This window comes from Bicyclus anynana, unplaced genomic scaffold (assembly GCF_947172395.1).
Source record: "Bicyclus anynana unplaced genomic scaffold, ilBicAnyn1.1 scaffold_101, whole genome shotgun sequence".
Taxonomy (NCBI): Eukaryota; Metazoa; Arthropoda; class Insecta; order Lepidoptera; family Nymphalidae; genus Bicyclus; species Bicyclus anynana.
This window is the reverse complement of record NW_026441282.1, coordinates 1-13601: the sequence shown is the minus strand read 5'-3', so window position 1 is coordinate 13601 and position 13601 is coordinate 1. Positions and strand designations below refer to the sequence as shown.

General features: G+C 34.2%; 1 protein-coding gene across 1 annotated transcript; it reads right to left on the bottom strand.

Annotated features, from left to right (window-relative positions):
* Nucleotides 1–4750: 4750 nt before the first annotated feature.
* On the bottom strand, nucleotides 4751–10759 carry LOC128199835 (uncharacterized). Its single transcript, XM_052891010.1, has 7 exons — nucleotides 10608–10759; nucleotides 10402–10485; nucleotides 9037–9160; nucleotides 8094–8280; nucleotides 7316–7427; nucleotides 6383–6531; nucleotides 4751–5760 (listed from the first exon to the last, which is right to left on the bottom strand). Exons 1-6 carry the CDS (start codon nucleotides 10660–10662, stop codon nucleotides 6452–6454), a joined length of 642 nt encoding a protein of 213 aa, XP_052746970.1. The 5' UTR covers nucleotides 10663–10759; the 3' UTR covers nucleotides 4751–5760; nucleotides 6383–6451.
* Between the last annotated feature and the right edge of the window lie 2842 nt (nucleotides 10760–13601).

Here is a 13601-nt window from a genome sequence, read left to right as displayed (position 1 = left end):
AACCAGCTGGCCTATTTTCTATTTTAGTCTTTATTATCAACCTATTCATCTAAATATTAAATTAATTGACAAAATGTCATTTATCTACTGCTTGATATTCACCAGTAAGCACCGGATGACATTTTTACATAGAATCTCAATTAGAATCGAATCAGCCTGCTGGAACAGCTGTGTAAACTGTGCCGAGCATATGTAAGAATATTAAACAAATATTTGTCCTTCACCTTGCTATATAAGCTAATGAAAGGAACTGCCTCCCTAGCCAAGTGGCAAGTTGCTTCTCTTTCTACAATCGCTAACGCTTCGAAGACCAGAAAAATGTATGGGAATGACAGATCTTGAATCAAGTGACCTATCGTTAGCAAATGTCATTCCCATACATCGTTCTAGTTTTCGAAGCGTTGGCGCGAACACTTGGGTTATTGAGACAAATCTAACTAAGAGGTAATAAAGTATATTAAATACAAGCATACATACATACATACATATATACATACATACATACATACATATAAGATACGCGCGAAAAACATAACCCTTCTTGCAGTCGGGTAAAAAGTAAAAAATAACATTGTATGTGCTAGCTTCTGATCAATTTGGAGGCGGTGCCAAGACGGTGATGCATTTACTTAAGCCGTTATAGTCATTAAGATTAAGTATTTTCAGACAGTCCTTTCACGTGGTTCTTTTGGGAACAGCTTTAATTAAACTTTTATTTTTGCGAGAAAAAGTATCCTTCAACCTGCTTCGTGTTATGGTCTTTAGTTTATAATAAGTGACTGTATTAGATTGTCTTATTTCAAAAGATTATTGAGAATTGCTTCAACTCACCTTCGTCAGCATTAATGGAACCCAAAATAAACAACAGTAATACACACGGAGCAAACATATTGAAGTCTTCGACGAGCAAAATGTTTAAAACTCGCAAATTCGTGTAAAATGTTGACACCTTAACGACTGTTGGTATGGTAATAAACAGATCTGGCAGTTTTAGGCATATTTATATGTACGCCTTATCTCCATATCACTCGCGGGCAAAAGTATACCGTAAAATAGATTGGAGTTGTCTGTTTGTGCGTCTGGACAAGTTAAGTTGAATCTCTACTGAAGCGTATTACATAATACGAGTACAAGATTAACCTAACACACACGCACACACAAACACACACTAACACACACGTTTATTATTTGTTACTGATTAATGTTACTGAAATAAATATTTTTTTTTTGGACCTTTTTTAAGGTTCTGTACATCAGAAAGGAAAAACGAAACCCTTTTATGATCAATTTGTTGTCCGTCCGTCTGTCTGTCAAGATACATATTTCGAGAATGCGTGGAGGTATCTAGTTGGAATTCAAACAGTATACTCAGATTTACAGTCACAGGACATAGAAACCGCTGGAAACTAACGCTTTTAGCGTCAAAGCTATTCAAAAAATCGTCAATTGCGGATACCACCTCACCGTACTGCCGCCTTTAGAGGTTCATTTACCTACTCCGCCACTAAATGTTGAAATAATTAAAAAAAATAATAACATAATTCCCCCTCCATTGAAAAATCTTAAGTCTAAAGTCGCATTTAAAAAACTGCTAAAGAGATTTCTAGTTGAAAAGCAGATTGAATTCCAACATCGTGTGGCGAAGTTTTCCTTCTTATAGGTAAATAATACTACTAAATAATACCCCGTATTATTAAAATTTTAAAAATACAAGGATTTTATTAAAATAAATTAAAGTGAACAAATCTAACTAAATAAAAAGAAATAAATAAAATAAAAACCCAAGTTTTTGAGTTATATCAAGATGCCGCCCATAAAGCAAGTATGACAATTGACAGCAAACGTCAAATCGATTACAGTATTGAAAACGTCATCTAACTGCCATTATTACCCATATAAGTGTTGCATTTCTTGGGAGATAATGAATATTATTTCAAAAGAATTAAAGTAAATAAGTATGTAACCCTTTACTGGTTTATGCCAGACATCGCAGGATATTGTCGTGACGATTAATAGAACAAATTGTGTTGTGTAGCATAATTCTCTAATTAACCTATTTTTTCTTTCTTTTTTTTACAATTCCATGAAGACAATACCATAAAATAAAAAAAATGTTAATTTATAAAATATATTAGTTTAAATAGGCAAAGGCATACTTATAGTTTTTTGGGAATTACATATTCTACGAGAGAGGAAGTGAGCGATATTATATTTATTATTACGAAATATTTTTGGCGGCCCTTTTTTTACATGATAATAAATGTCCTTCATTTTTAATCTATACTTATATATAAAGAGGAAATATTTGATCATTTGTTTGTTTGCATTGAATAGCCTCCAAAACTTCTGAACCGATTTGAAAAATTCGTTCACTGTTTGGAAGCTAAGTCCCCGAGTGCTGTAGGCTATGTTTTTACCCAACTGCGTTAGAAGGAGGCTAAAGCCCTAACGGCTGGACGGATTTTGACATATGAGGTGTCATTGAGTTCATTGGAATTGTGGTAGCGACATAGGCTGTTTAAATTTTCAAAATGGCGCCCGTAAATAAAAAAAAGGTGGGAGGTGGGTAAGTTTTTTTTACCTTACCCTAATAATATGATGATAATATATCAAATGAAAGGTTGTAAAAAGACAATTTTAAAAATGTATATATATTATATTATGTTTATATAATTGTTTTAGCACAAAATATCAAAAAAAAGCGTATCAATTATATTGTCAACATCGAAGTAAACCAGAAAGTATTCAAGTCAGGAATGGCATTGTCTGTACTGACTTATATATATTTAAAATTGATGAATCTAAAAAGTTCGAAAAAAAAAATATTATTTTAAAAACAAAAAAGCCGACTGCTTAATGAACTGAAAAGAGAAAAACAAGTAGGTATCACAATCTATACTAATATTATAAAGCTAAAGAGTTTGTTTGTTTGTTTGTTTGTTTGTTTGTTTGATTGAACGCGCTAATCTCAGGAACTACTGGTCCGATTCGAAAAATTCTTTCAGTGTTAGATAGCCCATTTATCCAGGAAGGCTATAGACTATATATTATCCCCATATTCCTACGGGAACGGGAACCACGCGGGTGAAACCGCGCTACGTCAGCTAGTATCTGTATAAAGTTCTGACTAAATTCTATGTGGTGGTGCAGGCGGAAACAAATACTTTCTTACGTCAGTTACGGTAACGGGAACCACGCGGGTGAGACCGCGGGGTGTCAGCTAGTTATCAACAAAAATGTAATGAAGTATTTAATAAGTTATTTTTTTAACAGATGGAAAGCATTCATCACATTCCACAAATAAAAGTTCTTTGAAATAAAGTTAACTAAACCACACTAAAAAGTGATAATAATCATCATATGGGATATTTTGAGAAGAAAGCTAATAACTCAATGAGTAAAATAGATTTTTCTGCGTTGGAATATCAAAGGTAGAAGGTGTTTTTCTGTTCATTTGTTGCGGAATCTCCGGTGTAAAGGCGTTTCAACTGGCTGTATGATGAAACAATTTTTGTTAAAATTATTGTGCGTTGTCCAGTCAAACGACTAGAATCACCGTATTCCTACGACAATCCTAGCTTTGACCCATGCATCATAGGAAAGGCTGTTTTTGTAAATAAAAGAACATACGAGGTACTAATTAAGATATATTAATTAACTAGACACTTAGAAACAATAAATCTATTCATGTAGAGCTTTAATGTTACTTCATCTCCGGTGTACTTTTTGAGCAGTGAGAGTGATAAAATAAAGTATTTTTTTCTATATCTAGCAAACTTTTATTAAAAAAAATATTTAACCAAATCCTTATTTATACATCATATTATCATCTCCATATACTTTTATGGGGGGGCGTAACTGGGTTTCATGGGCCGACGTTGTATGGGCTGGTGGACATTCCCCTTTACATAAAACTAATGAGTTTAAACGTTTGTGTAGTAGTCCGAAAAGTACGATTGCGTAGCCCTAACGCGCAAAATTTGTTACAAAGTACCACTCAGGGATCGAATGCGAAGTGTTCGAACGCACCAGCTCTTTGCTACCACCAACTGCCGTACAAATGCGGGCAAACATTCTCCATTATATAGAATGACGCAATCCCACAATGAGTGCTTCAATAATATTGATATTTTTTCTACACGTGTATCTACATTTAGTCATTCCGTAGAATTCTGACAATTCAATTTCTGTTTCCGGTGTTTCTATATGTTCCCATAAAAAAACATAAGTTGAAAACGAAACTTATTCTTTCGATACTAATAATGAAATTTACACAGGCCTAAGATTCAATTAAGGTACATTACCTAGAACCACCGTTGGGCTACTTTTATCCCACCTGTATCTATAACTATAATTCGATATTAAATCATCAACATAAATGTATAATAAATTCATCATAGATAACTTAGCAGTACTACAGAGTATCACTGTTATTCGTTTACCCCTTAATACTGCGAGTTCAACCCAATCGAGGTGGGCCTAGCAAGTGGTTAAGGGTCATGTGGCGAGGACCACCACCACCACAATTGACCACTTAATTGACAATGTTAACGATACTTCTATTACTGAGGATGTCTATGAAATTAATAAATAAAACTTTCTATAATCACTTATGATGTTTAACCAAACTAAAAATCATTCTTAATATAAAATATTTTGCTGTTTTAGGAAAATTCCTAGCTGATAGGAAAATTCCTAAAACAGCAAAATATTTTATATTAAGAATGATTTTTAGTTTGGTTTGATGAAACAAACAGCAGAAAAAAGGTTTGTGGCAATTGAAATTTTAAAAGTAACTGACAAATGGAACCGGAAATAGAAATGTCAGAATTCTACGGAATTAAAAAATAGACTATAGGTACCTTCTAGAGGTTGGTTATAAAACGCTTACAGAGTTTATAGCTATTAGTTAATTAATAATTTAGTTTTAGTCTTTTCTTTTAAGTATTTTTTTTTATTCATTTTTTATTCTAATTTTTTTAAAATTTGTTTGTAATAATTTTATATAAAATATTTAGGAGTCTACTTTATAGTATTGTAATCTGTGGTTTCCGAAGCTGGTGTCATAGTTATAATTTTTATTTATATTACTATTATGATAATATGATTATGTACTATGATGTTGTTTGTAAGCCCTCAATAAAATAAAATAAAAAATAAAACATTGCTAATAATGAGCATGCTTATTTCGAGCATGCTCAAGAATCAACAGTCGTGCGATTTATGAGCATGCTACTTGCTGCGCGGATAGAAATTGGCGTGCTTTAAGCGCGTCTGAACAGGTTATTGGGTATGCTAGTAGATCAGTCTCTCTCCTGTCTAACACGATACTATAGACAGAAAGCGATAGATACAAATTAGCATGTTTAACTAGAATGTTTGCTTTGAGCATACTTATTCAGGAGCATACTTAAAAATAGCATGCTTATTGCTAGCAAATGTAAACTATAAGCATGCTCGCGTGGAGCATACTTAATAGCACGTTTTTAGCATGCTATTTTAGAGTATGTGTAACAGTACCTTAATTATTTATTTGAATATGCAAATTTCGAAAAGGGTACATGTTGTATATTCTGTACATACATCTCACAAATATAATCTTATTAATATTAATAAAAATGTATTTTTAGTAATTATCGAAGGTTAATTAACACCACAACCACAAATGTAACACAATAGTTACTTTTAGAAATTATTAAATGGTTTGGAAAATAATATAGTATACTCGATAAGTCTACTCCACAACTTTAGGCTGAGTACCTGTAACAGCAAATAAGATAACATTGTTAAACCCTCAGTAGCTCCGTGATATATGAGCCGCACTCAGTAGGTACCGAGAGGTCAGGGGTTCGATCCCCGCCCGTTTGTCAATTATTGTCGTACGCACACGTTAAAATGAGATACATTCAATTATAAGAAAAATATCTAGAAATTATAATATAGAACACATCACAAATAATTGTGAGATCATTTCAAGGTTGTTGGTCTATGATATACGATGAGCCGGGATAGCCCAGATATGACCTCTGCCTCCGAATCCGGAGGGTGTGGGTTTGATTCCGGTCCGGGGTAATGCACTTCCAACTTTTCAGATACGGAAACGGTGAAGGAATAACAACCTGCATACCAGAGAATTTTCTTAATTCTCTGCGTGTATGAAATCTGCCAATCCGCATTAAGCCAGCGTGGTGGACTATTGGCCTAATCCCTCTAATCTAAAAAAAAAAAATTTCCATCAATAGACCAACGAGGCGTGGATTGAACCATCACCCCTCGGTGATGAGTCCGCTCGCTCTTACCGTTGAGCTATTGAGGCTTTATATACGAGTATGTGGAACATACAAAATTTTAAATGTTATACTAAGAATACATAGTTAATTACCGTTTAGGCCTGAAAGTTGTCCCATTGCCGGAAAGAACGTTGTTATTGCCGGCGGAGCTGATGACTTGACTACGTTGTTGTTGTGTTCGGCGATGTTGTAACCGTTTGCAGGTTATTGTTTCGGTTCTCAAAATATACTTGAGTAGTACCTAAACAAAATAAATTCTATTAATAAAAGGACATAATCAAAAATTGTATGGAAGTGTGCCCCAGACTGTACAGAAATGGTATATATGTCATTAAATGGTACATATTTTCTATTTTCATAAAAACAAAGGTACATACAGCTAAGCAGTCGCAGATAAAAGTTATGAAGGTTGAAAAAGTTGAGATTGAGGTTATTTTTGAAAAATATTTTTGTACAGTTAGCACTAAACGAAGCAATTTAAAACTGAATATTGCAGAAACCAATTCCTGAGTAGAAAAATGCCAATTTTTATCTAGATACCTTTATCCGTTAGGATGTATTTGGTATATACATATTATATCTTAGAGATATAACTATATTACGGTTATAATATAATGATTTCCGATTTAACTGCTTTTGCTATTTCAACAGCCAAACAACAGAATGTCACACATATACTTTTATTAGCTTTGACAGTGGATAATGGGGATCATGACTAGGTTTGAATATATTGATTTTTATTAACTATTAACTCATTTATACAAAACTTGAGGAGCTTTGTCACCGGATGCGGTGAAGTACTTTCGCTTGCAGTGTTCCGGTGTGAAGGGCGCGGTTGCTGGTGTACTTACAGGCACATGAGACAACACGTGCTCGCGTTGATGTGTACAGGGCGGCACTGACAGGAAGTGTCATTGCAGTGTACCGGTGTGAAGGGCGCGGTTGCTGGTGTACTTACAGGCACATGAGACAACACGTGCTCGCGTTGATGTGTACAGGGCGGCACTGACAGGAAGGAGTCTTACCAGGTGGAGGGGTAACAGATGCGTTGGCAGCTTCAATGCACTTCCTTCCTCGAAATATTTCAGCTTCATTTATAAAGACGATTCCCTTTTCACAGGAAGCTTCGATTACGATCTGTTAAATATTTAAATAAAATATTTATATCCATACGAATGTTTCATTATATCTCATTTATTGTTCAAATATACTTTTATAATACACGACATAGCCGCGACATGGCGACACGCCAGTTTGGGCGTTGCCTTATTTGTCAAGTGAGTGGTGGGAGACCGATTATATTATTAGGATGCGCGCGACTTCGTCTGCCCTTAGATCTATTTAATCCAGCACTAATAGTAGTATCGCTGTAAAAATGGAGTAACTTCTTCCTAACATTTCCTATGTTAGGAAGAAGTTACTCCAAGTAGCTAGTAGCTAGTAGTGTAAGTTACACTGCTATGCTCCTATTGATTGTAGCATGATGAAAAGTATACTATCCTGAGTAAGTAAACCTGTCCAGGACTATAAAGAATAATAGCACTAACTTTCGTTAAAATCCGTCGAGTAGTTTTTATTTCTATAACGAACATACAAGGCAAAAATACATTCTCCAAGCGGCTTCGGCTGGGCATTTTATCCAAGAACATAAAACATTTTATAAAATGATTACTGGACGCTTTTTATTATATATAAAACATGCGAACAGATAAATAATAAAGTGTACATCGATTTTCACGCGGACAAAGTCGCGGGCATCTGCTCGTAATTATTAAGAGTGGATTAAAACAATTATTTTCGTACCTGGAAGTTTTCTGTATACCCTGGATGAAACATTGAGACGGGATATAGATACACCGTGCTAATGCTGGTCACGTTAACACGTTCTGCTTCATGTATAATATATTTTCTTTTTATCTCTTCGGTAGACGTGAATAATCCGGTCACTCCAAGTGACACCGGTACTTGGTAGACTCTGAATGCTATATCGCTATAATCAGTAAGTAGGTATTAACTTTGGAATTGGTGGATTGGAAGGGTCCTGGAATATTGGTTATATTGGGGGTCACAAAGATTTAGTAAGATGTTATTAAATAAAGGAATGCTTTTTGGGACAGTCTCTGTAGCGTCGCAGCAGAGGTTCACTCACTCTATAATTATGATATTTGCCAATGATTGTTCATTGATTTTCTTCTCTTTTTGTTTGTCAATTATTTTTTTTCTTGAATATTTGTTATCGCCGCGGTGCAACGACTTGCGGTACGGACGGCTTCAGTGTGCTCGTGGCGTTCGAGCCATCCACATCTCTTGTTGTGTAATTCTTTATAGGTTACTTGGGATAGGCGGGGAGCGTGATTTGAGTGGAAAAGGGGAGTGTTAGATATCTGTCAAAGGCGCCTTTAACCCTACACACATCGTTCATATGCGTGACTCCACTCAAGGTCATTCTCTGCCATTGTAGTATCTTATTTTGGTTATAGTTTGATTTGTTAATTAAGTTGTCCTAACAAATGTTGTGAATCATAACCTTTGTTCGACATTAGTTTTTTCTATTTTTGTAATCATTTTTGAGTCTGCTAAAATATTATATTATATAATAATAACCAGTGCACAGTATAACCATCTGTGGTTTGTGTTGCACTGTGGTTAGGTTTAATTGTTAAATATACAATATATAATATAATAAATATGTTTTTGTATAATAATAAATAAATAATTAAAAATAAAATTAACTTATACCACTTACCTAATATAAAAACCGCAATCCAAGTATAAACAGCCATCCTCCACTAAGCCATGGTCGTAAATGGGAGAGATGAGGCGTGCCATGTTTCTGCCGTGAACAATATTGGCGAAGATCCCTTTAACATCTGTAAATACGTTATGTTCTAGCTGATGCCCGTGAGATTTTCGGTATGATATGGTTGAAATTCGAAGCGCAAGCGTGTGTGAAAAGCACGGAGCGATTGACGCGCGACGCAAATTTTATGACGTGAGCGCCAAAACCATTTTTACCTAATTGCAAGTAAATTAAACAACACAACGAAAAACAAAATGGCCATGTTTAAGATATATACCTAATTTTCTATACAAAACAAAAATTCAAGAAAATAAGTTTGCTTTTCCTGAGATTGAAAGCAAAATGTGAGCAAAACATGTATTTTTCAAAAAAATAAACTATCGAGAAAAGTTTTAGAAATTGTGTATTTTGTATAGTCATAACGAAGCTAACACTTTGAAATATCATTTAAACAAATATCAGGCTCCTAACTTTTCCAGAATCTGAGATCCAGAACCATTTGTAACCACCAAATTAGATATTGCACACTCTTAAGTTTTCTATAAATCGTGCCCATTCCAAAATTCCACCCATATCCATTTAGTAGTTTTTGCGTGAAACAATAACAAACATTAATACCATCGACTTTTCAAAAATTTTATTTCTCGCAGGAATAATTAATTTGTGCGGGTTAAAAAGAAGCCTTATTGTGTAAATCCAGGCTATAATCTATCTCAATTCCAAATTTCATCGAATTTGGTTCAGTAGTCGCGACGTGAAAGAGTAGCAAATATTCGTACCATCATAACCATCAGTTTTTCGCAAATCTCGCAAAAACCATCGATTAAAAGTTGCCTATGTGTTTATACAGAGTACTATCTATCTGTGTTTTAAATTTCAGCAAAAATCGGTTCAGTTGTTACGGCGTTAATGAGTATCAAACATCTAAACAAACATCCGTACAAACTTTCGCATTTATAATATAATAGGATTTTAACTATCTCTCTAAATAAAAAATGAATAGCTAAATGTGTTGCTAAGCGCAAATTTCGAGAACGGCTGAACCGATTTACTTACGAAGAGAAAAAATTAAAAAAAAATCTAAAACAACACTTTTCTATAGTCAACGATTCGTACTTATATATGTATATAGTAAAGTTCTCATCAATTAAAATTAAGTATACTACATTACAATATTACAATCGCCAAAATTCGGTTTTATTATTTTTACTTGAAAAATTAGTTTTTTGCAATTCCGGGAACAGTGAAACGTTCTAACATAGAAGTTAAATTAGTTTTTTTTTGTCGAATTCCGTCTAAACAGTGGCTTACTTAAATGGTTAGTCCATTCAGCGCCAGCATTTTCGTCATTCCACCAACCGCAGAGTGTATGGTCGAAGTCGCAATGTAAAGGTGCTGAAATCAATTTAAATAATTACTTTTTAGAATATAAACTATCGTGAGAAATATTCATTTATTATGAAACACGGCTAATCATGCCATATTTCAAAAAATAATTAATAATTGCTTCAACTCACCTTCGTCAGCATTAATGGTACCCAAAATAAACAACAGTAAACACGGAGCAAACATATTGAAGTCTACGACAAGCAAAATGTTTAAAGTTCAATTAAAATGTTGACACTTTAACGACTTTAGTTAGGTACTTTACTTTTTTTAGTAATATACAAGTCTAGAAGTTTCAAGTATATTTGTACTCCTTATCTCTATATCTACCACTACTATATATATATACTAATATATATGTGTACTATATATTGGACTTGTCTGTTTGTACGTCTGGACATATTTTAGGGTTAGGGTCAAAAGAAAAAACGGAACCTTATGAGATCACTTGTTGTCCGTCTGTCTGTCTGTCATGACCCATATTTCGAGAATGCCTGGAGGTATCAAATTGGAATTGTAACAGTATACTTAGGTCTACAGTCACAAAGAACATAGAAAATGCTAGAAACTAACGCTTTTAAAGTTCCATGAAGTTAATAACAAAAAATTTAAAAAAAACCCGATGGTTATGAAACTATCTAGAATAAAAAGTTCCATTATCATATAATGTAGGTAAGCCGGATCAAAAAAAAAAACTTTTTTTTATTCCAAAATATTTTATAAATTCCCATTTTTTCAACCGCCAAGAATTAGGGTTCCGAACGTACGTAGTACAAAAACGCAACCCTTATTTTAAAGTCTGTCTGTTTTCTCCGAATGTACTGGACCAATCAAGTTGGAATTTGATGCACATATCGTCGGTCTACATGTGATACTGTTATTAGATAAAATCGGCACGAGGAAAAAAAAAACATTTGTAACCCTAGACGACCTACTCTTTTCACCATTTCGTATTAAGCTGTCTCATTTTAATAATATGCCTACCATTTACTCTAAATTTATAAATAGTATGGATGACTCTTGACTAATACTATATTTTTTATTTTTCATTTCATTTGTAATTTTTCTGTATTGCTATCTATGTATTTTATTTTATTTTTCTCTTTTATAACTGTTTCCCTGTCGAGTCGTGACGCCACCAAGGTTCATTTGTTTTTTGTTTTTTTCATCAGGTTTTTGGTCGCATAGAAGAACTACTTGTAGTGATACCTAAAAGATGTTTCTTGTTTCTCCTGTAAAGTTCGTCAGTTAGCACGTACGAGCTATCACATCTAGAATGACGATATCAATTCTTGTGACCCAAATACATGGATGTATAGTGAGTAGGTAAAATTTGATTAAGGGGGGGCACTTATTAAAATAGAAAGTTAAAAAATCTTTTACAAAGTTCATCATGTATAAATTTTAATAATATTTTTTTTTTAATTAAAAATAAATAGCTTTAAAGTTATTTAAGCAAATAGAACGACAATTGGCCTAGAAATCCTCAGAAATATAATTTTTTTGGATATGAAGGTCACTTATAGGGGGCAAGATGGAAACACACAAAAGAAAACAATTTTCTAACTGCATCATGTGACAGATCAAATGAAAGAGCTTGTAAAGAGGATCTCAAATATATATTTTTTGTAATTTTTAAATAAATAGTTTCCAACTTATTTAAGAAAATAGACCTTTTTCGAAAGTACTTAATTTAAAATTTACGACACCGTCGTGTTTAGTGTGGTCCATCTGTATATTATTGACTAGCTGATGCCGCGCGGTTTCACCCGCGTGGTTCCCGTTTTCGTAAGAATATGGGGATAATATATAGCCTATAGCCTTCCTGGATAAATGGGCTATCTCACACTGAAAGAATTTTTCAAATCGGACCAGTATATTCTGAGGTTACCGCGTTCAATCAAACAAGCTCTTCAGCTTTATAATATTAGTAAAGATTAATCTGTGCCAGGGTCATGAAAAATATATAACACTATAAGGGGTATGACTTCTCACAGGCTCTGCTTTTGAAATTCATTTGTCATAAAGAAAGAAAGAAAGAAAGAAGAAAGAAAAAACATTTATTTAAAAAATTGTGCCATACACCACAATGCCTAAGTAAGCACTATTGTAGTGTCTGATGCTTCAACCACCTGAACAATTGAAAATCAAAACTAAAGTAGTTGAAGCATCAAAAACCACTTCATGTTTGGCACAACCTTGAAAAAAGGTAACAGCTCAGACAGTCAGACAGTTTTGGATTGATATTTATCTGTTGGTAATAGTAATACCAATACCAATAATACCAATAGTACCAATAGCTGTGATATGACCTCTGCTTGCCTCCGGAGGGCGTAGGTTCGATTCCGGTCCGGGACATGCATCTCCAACTTTTCAGTTGTGTGCATTTAAAAAAATTAAAATATCACGTGTCTCAAACGGTGAAGGAAAACATCGCGAGGAAACCTGCACACCAGAAAGTTTTCTTAATTCTTTGCTTGTGTGAAGTCTGCCAATCAGCATTGGGCCAGCGTGGTGGACTATTGGCATAACCCTCCTCATTCTGAGAGGAGACTCGAGCTCAGCAGTGAGCCGAGTATGGGTCGATAATGATGAATAATAATAGAGTACAAGTCCTTGAACAAAAATTACATGTGAAATGAACCAACAAGAATAACGCTTAGAAGGCGGTTACTATATCAGAAAATAACTCTGAGCACTATGCCGTCATTTCTGAGCGGTACAGGTCAGTACGCGAGTGAAGAGTAAGGCTTGCAATCCTTATCTTTCGACTCCTGCGCTGGAAATATGTACGGCGTTTACGGGTAAAGTATCTGTATATGTGTACAAAAGGAATTGCACAAATGCCGTACAGTAATAAATAACTTATATTGCTTCTGCAATTGTCGACAATTAAAAGTTTGTTCTGACTAACGGCACCACCATTTTAGTACGGCACTAGGATTTTTGACATTTATTTTTAATCGTCTTTAACACTATAACAAAGCAGTACATTAATAATCATCATTTGTATCTGAGAAATTCCACTCACTCGCGTACTCACCTGTACCGCTCAGAAATGACGGCATAGTGCTCTGAGTTATTTTCTAATATAGTAACAGCCTTCTAAGCGTTATTCACGTTGG